The sequence below is a fragment of the Artemia sp. Qi Xiang Cuo genome, chromosome 10 (genome assembly GCF_049724085.1).
Source record: "Artemia sp. Qi Xiang Cuo chromosome 10, ASM4972408v1, whole genome shotgun sequence".
Classification (NCBI taxonomy): Eukaryota; Metazoa; Arthropoda; class Branchiopoda; order Anostraca; family Artemiidae; genus Artemia; species Artemia sp. Qi Xiang Cuo.
Window position 1 is genome coordinate 63,169,523 of NC_142803.1, and position 13,466 is coordinate 63,182,988.

General features: G+C 39.3%; 1 protein-coding gene across 2 annotated transcripts in view; it reads right to left on the bottom strand.

Annotated features, from left to right (window-relative positions):
* Galphao (G protein alpha o subunit) overlaps positions 1-13,466 on the bottom strand; it is a 165,419-nt gene that overhangs the window by 78,883 nt on the left and 73,070 nt on the right. For both annotated transcript variants that reach the window (XM_089095656.1, XM_089095655.1), the window contains exon 4: positions 1,148-1,308. In XM_089095656.1, coding sequence (XP_088951782.1) covers positions 1,148-1,308 — 161 coding nt within the window. The remainder of the gene's footprint in view (positions 1-1,147; positions 1,309-13,466) is intronic.

Here is a 13,466-nt window from a genome sequence, read left to right on the forward strand (position 1 = left end):
AGAATAGCCATTGCTTATGATGTTTTTTCACAGTTAAAAAAGGTTTGGAAGAATTGGAAGATAAGTCTGCAAACCAAGATTAGAACATTGGAAGGTACAGTGATGACAGTGGTCAAATATGGTTCTGAACCAAGGGCGCTCCGAAAAGCGGATGAAGATTTGGTTGATTTTTTCCAGAGACATTGCTTAAGGATTGTTCTGGGTGCCCGGCTGACTGGCCGTATTTCAAACAATAGACTATACGTAAAATGTCGTTCGATACCGCTCTCTAGGGCTATAATGAAAGAAAAGTTGAGGTGGTTAGGGCACGTTGTGCGGATGACAGATTGCCGAAGATTTTTCTTTTCGGCCACACATCTAGGGCTAAACGGAAAGCAGGTTGTCCTCGTCTGGGGTGGGAGGACGTCATAAAGAAAGATTTAAAGGAAATAGGAACTTGGTGGGCGGGTGTAAAAAGGGAGCCTTTGAATAGATTGGGGTGGAGGAGGAGCGTGCGTAGCTGTCTTGGCCTCAGGCGGCTTGGTGCTGCGGTGAGTTGTTAGCAGTAGTAGTAGTAGTGTTTTGCGTCTATTATTATATAAAATCCTCAGATAAATTTTGCACCAAATGGAAGCACTGTTAGTGGCAAATGGGTGAGTAGAATCCACACTCACGCTTGGAAGCACTATTTCATTTTGAATTAACTTCACGATACAGGTACTGGTCAATAACTTTACATGTTTTCTCTGAAAAGGGAGGGGGGTAAACTCTGAGAAGGCGATTAGTCAGTTCATTCTTGTATAGGGTCATCCACATCTGTAAAGTCAACTTTTGTCAGGCTAGAGATGTACCTTCAAGCTTGCCGAAGAACAAATATGGTATTTATTTGGAGGGTAGTACGCCCAAAACTTATTACCGAAAGAACAGCTTCGCCTGGGCGCCCGACTAATGCACTAATAGTTCTCCCATGAAAATTCCCTCAGAATGGTACAGCGCTCTCTGGAAGAATTCCCACGTATTTGATACTTTCGGCGGTACATTGGGATAATGCGCCATGACCTTCATGATCTACTTCTTCACCATTGCGTAATCTTGCAGCACGGACCGTGACATAATTAAAAAGAGAAATTTCTGTCAAACTTTAAGAAGGGCATAAATAAAATCTTACTATTTTGCCGAGTCGTTCAATTGGTATTCATTGGACCTTCCAAAACACTCCTGTACACCCCCATCAGCCCACAGCCTCTTCATTGCAGCTAGCAACTCTTCTGAAAAGGGTTCAGTATCTTCCATCCGAGATATCACATCCATCACCATCTTTGCATCAGGCTGAAAAACAAATTCAATTATTTGAAATAAGAAGTTTTTGAATAGTTTATGAAAACCTTGGATAATATTGAAAGAGGGTTAACCTGCCTCATATACAGAGTAGCTTATGTCCATTTTGACTCTTAATGACATTCCAAAACGTATTTTTTTCCAAAACGTTAATGTTCGATGAGGGTTTGTTCAAAAGGAGGGAATGGGGGTTTACACCAGGCCTCTTTTCAGGATTCGTATATATACGCAAGCGGAGGAGGAAGGGGAGGAGGAGTCTTTTCTATAAGTTTTTTTTAAATACCCAATTATATAAATATTGTCTTATGTACTATTTGAAGTATGAGGATGAGAGGTTCAAAAAACTCGCATGGGTACAGCCTTAGATGAGAATAACCTTGAAGTGCTAAAACTTATGTGAAAATGAGATATTTTGATGACTTACAAGATGCCTTTTTTATAGCTGAACCTCTATCCTTTAAAGTGTGTCAAAGTAAATATTCTTTTGTGTCTGAAGCCATCTTACGTGTTCTTAAGTGTTGGTATTCATTGGACCTTCCAAAGCACTCCTGAACACCCCCATCAGCCCACAGCCTCTTCATTGCAGCTAGCAACTCTTCTGAAAAGGGTTCAGTATCTTCCATGAAGTGCTAAAACTTATGTGAAAATGATATATTTTACAAGATGTCAAAATACAAGGATTATGAAACCTCCGGGCAAAAGTTTCTCAACTTGCTTGAAATTTACTGGAACGTATCTAGGTTCAATAGTCTTTTCCCTAAGAAATTGCTGCTTGCTCCTTCATGATACTCATGCACTTGCAGTCTGTAAAGTAGCAGATGTGAAGATGAGAATAACCTTGAAGTGCTAAAACTTATTTGAAAATGATATATTCTGATGACTTACAAGATGCCTTTTTCATGGCTGCACCTCTATCCTTTTAAACTGTGTCAAAGTGAATACTCTTTAGCCCCTGAAGCCATCTTAAGTGTATTCATACCTAAAACACCACGACTTGCAATTGTTTTTCTTTTGGCTGTTTTTCTATCAATATTATGAAGATTTTAGGTGGTACTACATTTTCGTCGGTGTTGCCGATTCGGACCGTGAAATTTATAAACAAAACTGGCTAATTAAATTTAATTATGTGTTCGGTCTGTAAAATTCAAATATCAACAAGCTAATGATTCTAGGACAACCATACCTTCAAAGAAAAGCTACAACATTCGTTTGCTGTTTGGTTATTGTTAGCGTTCGTTAATGTTAGCTGTGTGCTATTATGTATTTAACTTATCTTTAGCAAATTTTTTGGTACTTTTTAAATATCCCGACTATGGTTCTTGATCTGAGTAAAACTGGTTTCTCTCTGTATTTCAGTATATATTCGGTGATAATCAGCTTAGCATGAGAGAGATAAACTACAATGTAGGTATATTTAATTTGAATATTTAATATATAGAGTTAGTATTTGGTTAAGTTAGGTATTTAATATAATGCGTTCTGGGCAGCCTACTTTCCATAATTCTCTGCTGTAGTTTCCATAATTGTGTTAATGAAGTATTATTTTTTCATCACATTTTGGTATCTATATATATATATATATATATATATATATATATATATATATATATATATATATATATATATATATATATATATATATATATGGTTGTTTAAATATCCACTTAACTCATTGAAAAATTACATCTCATTTTTATTATGATTGGTACTTAAAAAAAAAAAAAACAAGCGCAACCCCTCTCATAACAAAATCCCACGCACAAGTAGCAAATGAAAATCAGACCATTTTTTCTTTTGATACTGTGCCAAAAATAAGAAAGATTAACGATGTGAATCCCTTCGTTGGCACCCCCTTTGGCCTACAGGACTCGTCCAAATAAATCTTCATTGATCCCCAATCGATGATTATCATTCATGACATCATGAGATAATATTCGTATGGAACGTCCCAGAGATCGATGAAATCTTTGGAACTTGCTCTCTTTTCATTTTGTTAGGGGGAGTACATAGTCTAGTAGAATCATAATTTAGATAAAGGGGATAAGATAGGTGTAACAATCCTTAAGATAGATGTAAATATGAGATAGACGAAGGTTGAAGTATTTAATCACGAGGAGGCTATATTGTTTTCACGAGGGGGGGGGGGTAATGAAAGTAAAACTCAAACGAGCAGAACTTTTTAAAACTCAAAACTAGCAGAAATTAACATAAGTTGGGCGCAAAACCCTTATGCCTTCCCAAGGCCAGAACAAAATTTGCACTTTACTGAAAAAAAATAAAAATGAATGTGCATTGTCAGTTTAATATACATATACTGATATTTAGTGATCAAAATGTTAATATTATTTGATTTATTAAAGTCATAAATGTAAAAACATTAATTTTTTTTCAGTAAAGTGCAAATTTTGTTCTGGCCTTGGGAAGGCATAGGGGTATTGCGCCCGACTTATGTTAATTTCTGCTCGTTTTGACTTTGACTCGGTTATTTATTGTAATTTCTGTTCGTTTTGGGTGTCATTTATTTATCGATGCTGATTTGGGGTAGTTCAACGCTTGGTAGATTATTTGATTATAATTTTGCTCATTTTTTGTTTAATTGAGTTCTTTGCTTTTCTTTGAAAAACTTATTTGGTGGAAAAAGTTTTTTAAATTAATTTCTGTTCGTTTTATATTGACATAGTCTTTTCAGGGAAAAAGAAAATAATACTTTAAATCTTTTCGTTTTTTAAGACTTTAAAGTTTGGCCTGCTATTTGTATGCTGGAGAAAAGTTTTCAGCAATTTTTAACAACATACACCCTTTTAAAAATCTAGACATAAATATTTCTGTTTACTTTAGTTTCATACCTCCTCTAGTTGACCTGAAATGGAAAACTTGATACCATTCGCAAAAAAAATCAGTTTACTTTCTTTGATAGCTTGGATACACTTACACTATTTTGATTTGGTTAAATTTTAAGAGCAGAAATGGGAGGGTTGGCGTGGAAGGATGGGCGTGGGTGGGTGGGAGTGGAAGGGGGATTAGTTGCCCTCAAATCACTTTCGACTATTAAAAAGGGCATCAGCCCTTTCCATTTTCAATCGAATGTAACCCTTTTCGAAGTTCCCACGACAGCTCCTTCGATACGAAGTGCCCTGGTCTAAAAAACAACAACAACAACAAAAAATAATACATTATAACCACTTCGATCTGTACTATGAAAATGTCAAGCCTTCCAGTCATTTTCGACTATTAAAAAGGGCACTAGGCCTTTCGATTACCAATCGAATGAGACCTTTTGGAAACGACAACGCTTTCTATAAACACCTTATATGCCCTCAGGGTATAAATTACAACCCTTACCCTAAGGTCTGTTAGGGGGGTTGTCATCCTCTAAGACCGAATTTCCAGTACTTTCAACTACGTTAAACAACATGGCTATCTCAACATTTTGATTGGACGTGTTTGGGGATATGGTGAAGGTGAGAGGGGTGTTAGTCGCCTTCCAATCACTTTCGACTATTAAAAAGGGCACAAGCCACTCCAATTTCCAATTGAATGAGCGGTTTTCGAAGTTTCTACGACAACTTCTTCAATACGAAGTGCCCTGCTCTAAAGGAAAAAATTAACAAATAATACATTGTGCCAACATCGTTCTTATATGCTCCCAGGGCATAACTTAAAACCCTTGCCCTGAGGGTTGCGGGGAGTTTCCTCCTCCTTACTTAGTCCCCGTTTCTTGTCTCGATCTCGAGTGTCCCCGTTCTTTACTTAGGCAGCACGATCGTGCTGCCTATGATTTATACAACAACTTTCTATATAAAACTTATATGACCCTAGGGTATAACTTAAAACCCTTGAACTGAGGTCTCTGAGGGGGTCATCATCCTAAAATACCTAATTTCCAAAACGTTCAACTACTTTGAACAAAATAGATATCTCAAAATTTTTGATTGGATGTGTTTGGGAAAATAATGGGTATGAGAGGGGCATTAGTCACTCTCTAATAATTTTCAACTATTAACAAAGGCACTAGCCTTTTCAATTTCTATTGGAATGAGCTCATTTGAAGTTTCTACGACAACGCTTTCAATAAAACCTTATTACCCCAGGGCTTAGCTTACAACCCTTGCCCTGAGAGCTGTGGGGGGAAGGGTTGTCATCCTTAAAGACCTAATTTCCAAAACTTTCAACTACGTTGAATGAAATGGTTATCTTAAAATTTTGATTGGATGTGTTTGGGGAAAAGGTGGGCGTCAGAGGGGGGTTAGTTGCCCTCAAATCACTTTCGAATATTAAAAAGGGTACTATCCCTTGGAATTTCAAATTGAATGAGCCCTTTTTCAAGTTTCTACGGCAAAGACTACAATAAAAATCTTATGTGCCCCCAGGGCATAACTTATAATTCTTGTCCTGAGGGTTGGGGAGGGGGGAGTTTCCTCCTCAAAAACATATTTTCTATTTGGAAATCAACTACGCTGAACAAAATGGCTATCTCAACATTTTTATTGGATATGTTTGGGGGAATAATGGGCGTGGGGGAAGGGCTAGTTGCCCTCCAATCACTGTCGACTATTAAAAAGGGCACTATCCCTTTTAATTTCCAATCCAATGAGCCTTTTTTAAGTTTCTAAGACAACACCTTCTATAAGAACCTTATATGCCCCCAGGGCATAACTTAAAACCCTTGTCCTGAGGGTTGTGGGGGAGTGTCCTCCTCAAAAACATATTTTCTATCAGGAAATCAACTACGCTGAACAAATGGCTATCTCAAAATTTTAATTGGATGTGTTTGGGGGAATGATGGTCGTGGGGGGTCTACTTGCCCTCCAATCATTTTCGGCTATTAAAAAGGGTACTAGAACTCTCAATTTCCAATCGAATGAGCCCCTTTTGAAGTTTCTACGACGACCCCTACCATATGAAGTGCCCAGCTCTTAAGGAAAAAAATTAAAAATAACACATTGTGCCAATAACGTTCTTGTATGCCTTAAGGGCATAACTTAAAACCCTTGCCCCGAGGGTTGCCATGAGGGCTGTGGGGGAGTATCCTCCTCAAAAACATATTTTTTATCTGGAAATCAATTACGCTGAACAAAATGGCCATCTCAAAATTTTGATTGGATGTGTTTGGGGAAATGATGGGCATGGGGGGGGCTAGTTGCCCTCCAATCACTTACGACTATTGAAAAGAGCACTAACTCTTTGAATTTCCAATCGAATGAGCCTTTTTTGCAGTTGCTATGACAATCATGGACGTAGGGAAGGCGGGGGACAGGGGGGGGCAGCTGCCCCCCTAGAACTTCAAATTTACGATAGGTATTAGCGAGAACTTTTCATATGTTGGAATTTTTTGTTGGATGTTACCTGGTAGATGGTTAAAAAAGCTAGAAATAAACAGAAATTTCCAAATATCATTTGCGATATCAACATTTACGTTTCGAACTTCAATATTGATTTTCAGTTCGATATATATGTAGGAGACTGGCCCACAATCGGCTGATTTTGACTTGTTTAATTGTCCATGAATTGATTCAAGCGATAAGAAGTTGCTGAGCATGTCAAAGCAAAAGTAACTCATTTAATACCATCCTTGAAAAGACAATTAGAAATACTCCGCCATTTTTCCACCTGGATGCCTCTCTATCCAAGTGGTCAAGAGTGCCAAACCTGGGCCATCCCGGCACTAATTCGGTCGTCTCTGCCTTACGTTTGGCCACCGGACAAAAAAAAAGAAAAGTGACCAGGGGAACATTAAAGCTTGTTTTTCGGCTATAAAATTAAGAAAGAATATGGTCGGCATATAAACTAAAAAATGAATTTCATTAAGGTTAAAAAAAAAAGTAAAGAGTATTAATTTCAAATTATACATTGACTGATCAACACCAAAAGTAAGCCACTCCTCTAATCTTGGTGTTCTACCTTTCAGTGGTGGCAGTTTTTTTTCAACTTCTGTCTTTAAGACACTATTCATCTCGTCAGAGTGCGCAAAGTCTCTTGCTCCAGTCTTCTTCCAAAAGAGGACCTTAAGTTCTTCAGTTGCTACTTTTGATAATGATAACATTGTGAACTGAATTCCGTTTCTTGCTCTTCAGCTCAATCAGAATGTAATCACCAGCCTTGACTTTCTCAGTGTCAAATTAGCAGTTGCTGGTAGGGGGCATTTCTTCAATGTCTATGCTGGGGTCTGAAGAGTTGTTGTATACAGGATCATCTACGTCAGAATCGTCACTCTAACTGTAACTCTTGTTGCCAGAGACACGCCTTTTGCTTTTTAGTCTTTTCACTTGTCTGACTTTCTTCCGTTCCAGGACTAGGGCTTTTTGGCAGATACAGCTTTTATCCTAGCAGTAATGCATTCTTTCATAGGGGTGTCAGTGAGCACCTCTGAGTTTTTCCTATTTTTTTCCTGTTGATTTTTTGGGTTTAACTTGATTGATAAAATGCTGCAAGTAAAGCAAAGAATGAGAGGCAGTCATCCAGCCAGAAGTATTTTCTGAGCTGATCATAATGGTTCCTCGTAAAGCTCCCCTGAGTAAAATTTCCGGATACTGTTTTTGTGGGGAAATAAGTAGAGGAGGGACTGTGTTCCCAACACATTAATACCAGCACAAATTGTGGTCAACTGACCTCTTTCTGCTGACGTGACCTTCCCTACTTACTTTTGGCCTCGCTGTGCAATGATTTTACCAGGCTTGTGGATTTTTTCAGACCTGATTCGTCAAAACATCCAATGTCTTGTGGTCTGAACATGTGATTATATAGGCCTCAATCCAGGTTCTTACAGAAGGCTCCTACACTGTGACAGTTGAAAGCAGTTGTCCATCATAGGCTTGTACTTACTGGCGTTCTTACTGATAGAGTTTTAAGTCAATCCATAAAACCACGGTACCAATCTTTACCTGTAATTCCTCCACTGTTTCCACTACCTTTGCAGTTCCGTTATCCGGTACTTTTATGCTCTTAATAATGGCAAAAGTGTATACAAATTTACACGCTTCTAGGGGAATACAGTCGAAAGCATATAAGCTATCGTTTTCAAGTAAGTTTTTAGTCTTTTTGCTTGTTCCTCAGTAAATATTGATCATGGCTTATAACTGCGTGTAAGGAAATTTAGGTGCAGACTGTTTAGAGGCATATTCAGCTTCTCAACTTTTTTTATGTTGTCTTGCAGCATCCCTCTAGGGACACCCATGGTACTTCCAGAGAATTCAACTGACTTCTTGTAGAATAAGACAGAAAAACTGCTATTTTATTTTCTTCTGGACCACATCCAACTTTCTTTCTTTTCTCTTCTGTTTTACTTTTAATGATTTTATCTTGAATGAAATTTAACAGAAAAAAATGGAACTTCAGTTCACCTACTGTTCTGACAGGATTAAACAACGCCAGAATTAACACAGTTTTGGGTATTAAGCTTGCCTTCAACCTTTAAATATGCTGTTTATACAGCTTTTAAAAGCATAGCCCACTTTTGGACACCTTGGTAAGGCATGCTGAATTTACCCTGGGTATTGTGGCCGAACATGGGAGTTCACTATCCCACGGGATGAAAAAATGCTAACAGCAAATTGGTGAAGATGACACGCCTCGGAAGGTGCCAAAAACAGGCAAATAATAGGAGAATACAATGTGAGTTTACAACGCGAGTTTTCTAGTATTCGTAATTAGGCGTCTAGTACAGGCAAATGGAGGTTTGACCCGAAACAAATTGAAACAGAACTGATTCTACCCCCCTATTGTAGCGAAAAAAAAACAGAACCCCCTATCCATTTTAGCATATTCTGAGTCGACGCAAAATAACAGATTTTTGGCTTTTAATTCGATTTTTTTTTACGTTTTCCGAAAAAAAAATTTAATTTTAGTATACGACCGTTTTTAGTGTAATGAAGTATGATTCGTATGCAGAATGACAATCTGAGACAGAAAATGAAGTCAGATTGGGTGTCTGGTGCAAAACAAAAAGTTTCACTATCATCAATATGCGTTGCGGTAATTTTTGTAAAGACAATCAATCGGCACTTGTTATTCAACAAATGATCGGTTGTTCGTAAAAATACCTGAGCTAGGCACTAGTATAAGACACTTCGAAGGCTACGTAATGCAATAAAAATGAAAATCGTCACATTCATCACTCGGTGTTTTAATGATTTCAAAGTTTATTCCCAAGATTTGACTGAGAAATTAATTAGACGAAGTCCTCCCAATTTACTCCCGTCGTAACCTTTGACCAACCCTTGTGGTGGAAAGCCATGAAAATGGTCGAAGCGGCTTCACCAGGAAGTGCACTGTCAAGTCATCCTGAAAATTGGCGGATTCCATACCATGATGAGTTTTCTTGGAGCAATGGGTTACATCATGGATGGGTATGGACTCAGAGAGATTCTTGAACACGTGTATGCGCCCAATACTGGTCCCCACCTTCTCAGCGGAAAAGCGATCGCTAGAGTAGTACGTGGACATTTACTTATTGACGCTGCGCTACACGCCATTCTGCTTTCTGAGGTTTTTGCCGACAACCAAGCTAGTGTTGATGAGCCAAGACTACAATCCGAAGAAATTGTGGAACTCAGAAACCTATACGAGAAACTGATGAATAAGGAAGTAGTTGCTGAGGTTGCAGAAGGCAATCCTTCCTTAGAAAAAATACAAGAATTCATCAGCAGCAAGAGAAAAGAACTGCTCCAGTGTCGAACATGAAAGCTTTGGTTCCAGTATTTGGACATGGTTGCGATTCTACGAAACTTTGTAAAAGGAGAACGAACTGGGTCATGGGAGCTCCATTTGAAGTCTACCTCAGACAAGTTACCTTACCTGACGGCTGCAGGACACAACCACTATACGAAATCATGCCATCTTTACCTCCAGCGAATAGACAAGCTCCAAGATACCCATCCTACGGTCTACCAGGCTTTCCAGAGTGGCATGCATGTAGTAAGACGATCTGATAGATTCTGGGCTGGACTCTCCACAGATCTTGTCATTGAACAGGAGCTTATGCGCTCTCTTAAAACCTCTGGTGGCCTTACCAACGGCAGCAGCATGACAGAGGCTCAGAGGTCCTTATGGGTTTTGTCACGACCAGTCTGCTCTACAGTAAGCCTTCTGATGGAACGTATCTCACAAATTCTGTACGTTACAAGCGATCAGCACAAGGAGATGTCAGAGCCGATGCAACTGAGAGACTGCAAAGATACGCAGACGATTATCGAGTTTCTGGAAAGGGGTTCACCATTGGAGGGAGATGTTCAGTTAAGAAGCATAGCAAATGGTCTAACTGCCTATCGGTCTGCCAACGTTGATTCTGCCAAAGATGTTGGCCTAAAAGTCATTGACGCCATGTCTGGACAGCTGGTCTCTGAATTTGTTTTTCGACTAAAACAACTGGAAATCAAATTTACAACCAAGCAAACTCCAAGCGGAGACTGAAAACGAATAGACCCGACTCTTCTTTTTCAGAGGTTTATCATACTCGCGAAAAGGATCAATCTTACGGAAACTGAGTACTTTCATCACGAACTGTGTTCCTACCCAGCATCACTTTTTGACAACTCCTGCATGCTCCGGACTGCGAACAAACCAGAACGTGCGAAGGCCATAGCCCAGGCGTGCAACCTTGAGTTGAATTCATTTCCCCGCCTCGAAGGCACTCGATATATCCTAGACGGAGGAGCTCCGCTGCACAGGATTCCATGGACAAAAAATGAAAGATACCTGGAGATTCTAGACCACTATGCAACTTACGTGACTGGAAAGTACCCTTCTGCCACTATCGTTTTCGACGGCTACGATGGTGGGGCTTCCATAAAAGATATGGCTCACTCGCAGAGGAGTCGTACAGTTGGCCTTGAGATCTTCTTCAAAGCAGATATGCAGCTCAAGGTGAAGAAAGAAGAGTTCTTATCTTGCAAGAAAAACAAAGCCAGGTTTATCTGCGCTTTGGCTGATCATCTCCGTGCAAAGGGTGTCTCTGTCTCCCAGGCATCAGGTGACGATTGTGGAAGCTGCTGTTGCCTCTTCACGGTATCACGACACTGCTGTAGTTGGGGACGACACCGATCTATTGGTTCTCTTATGCTACCACTGTGACTTGTCAAGCAACAAACTATTCTTCGCATCTGAGCCAAAGTCGAATAAAGCTCCCCGAATATGGGACATACACACCCTGAAAGAGACGCTGGGACAAGATACTTGTCATCTGATCCTTTTTGCTCACGCCCTGTTAGGCTGTGACTCTACTTCGTGAATCCACGGTGTGGGAAACGGTCTTGCACTCAAGAGGCTGATAGAAGACAATGATTTCCGAACATCAGCTGCAGTGTTCATGCAGACTTCCGCTTCGAAGGAGGAAATCAAGACCGCTGGTGAAGACGCACTGCTGATCATATACGGTTCGTCGAAAGGAGGGAACTTGAACAAATTCCGCAGAGAAGTTTTTGAAAAGAAAGTGACAACGGCAAACTCTTTTGTTCACCCAGAACATCTGCCACCAACTTCTGATGCAGCCACGTTTCATAGCTATAGAGTTTTTTTTTTATCAAGTTCAGGTATGGACCGGGGAGCCTGATCCGGAACTGAAAGCCGAGGAATGGGGATGGAAGAATAAAGATGACTTCTTGTATCCATTAACAATTGACCTCCCACCAGCCCCGCGTATGCTCCTAAAGATCGTGAAGTGCTCCTGTCGTGTACAGTGTAGTTCAGCGAGGTGTAGCTGCTTTAAAAACGGCTTAGTTTGTACTTCAGCATGCAGAACCTGCAAGGGACCAATGTGTTCCAACTCCCCAAAAATCGACAGCAACAATGATGAAGAGAAACTAGAACCCTAGTCGTTAATCCAGTACAAATGAAGAAGCTGTGAAACTAGTCGGACTCTTATTCCAGCGTTTGTTTTTTTTATAAGATTTTTTATAGTTAATAGAATATGAAGATGAGAAACCATGTTTTGACCCTCAAGATTATACGAAAAGTGTATCAAGTTGGATTTACGATACTGACCACTGAAAACCAGTTCGGTTTGTAATTCACTTTCCCTAATTATTTTCTAAAAAGATGTAGATCATTCTTTAATGATTAAGATTTTTTTTCTGGGTCAGTGAACAACCTATTTGATTCTACTTTCGGTCTCAGGTCGTGATTCTACTTCAGAACCACAATTCCATTCAAGAAATCGGGCTACAACGAAAATTGGATTTTTTAGGCGAAAAAATACAGTTACTTTTTGTATAGTGCTTCTTACGCTAAATCCGACTTCGTTTTCGGTCTCGCCATGTTATTTTGGGTTAGAATCATACTTCAGTTCAAGAAAAACCGATATCCAAGAAAATTACGATTTTTATTCGAATAACGGAAAAAAATAACACTAAAAGCCGAAAAAAGGTTATTTTGCATCGACTCAGAATATGCGAAAATGTATATGTTGTTCAGTTTTTTTTTTCTATACTAGATTGTTTATTATTCATTTCTGTTGCAATTTGTTTCGGGTAGACCTCTTTTTGGAGCTCATTTTCCTGTACTAGTAGGCTTTCAGACAAAATTGAACAAAATTCCAGAGTTAATCACCATAAAACCTGATCCAATCTGAAATTTTTGGTAAAAGTATTAACTAAGGTCAGACTTAAAAAAAATACACTGCAATCTGTCAGAGCGTTTGTAATCCACCAGAAGCCCTATAGGTTTTTGTATTGAAACTGTTCGCTTTGGCTAGACGTGGACCGGTCTCCCCTATACCAATTTAATTTTGCCCAACTGTAAACTTTTGAGTTGAATTCTTAGAAGAAGCTGTAATCTAACCATAATATGATTTGTGTCAAATCGCTTTTGTGGTGTTTATGTTTTCTGTAAATTGGAAGTATGATAGTGGGTCTCTTATGTTATACTGTTGCAGGAAAAATAGAACATAGAAAATGTTAAAGGCCGAGTTTTAGCGAAATATAGAATGACTAGTTTCTAAAGACCTATATTCAAAGTACCTCGGGAAGTATTAGTAAGATCCCTCTCCCCTCCATCACAGAAGCGGCTGCCCCCTCCCTACACAAGATGCTGCCTACGCCCATGACGACAATGCCTTCTATAAAAACCTGATATGCCCCCAAGGCATAACTTAAAACTCTTGCTCTGAGGGCTGTGGGGGAATTTCCTCCTCAAAAACATATTTTCTAGCTGGAAAT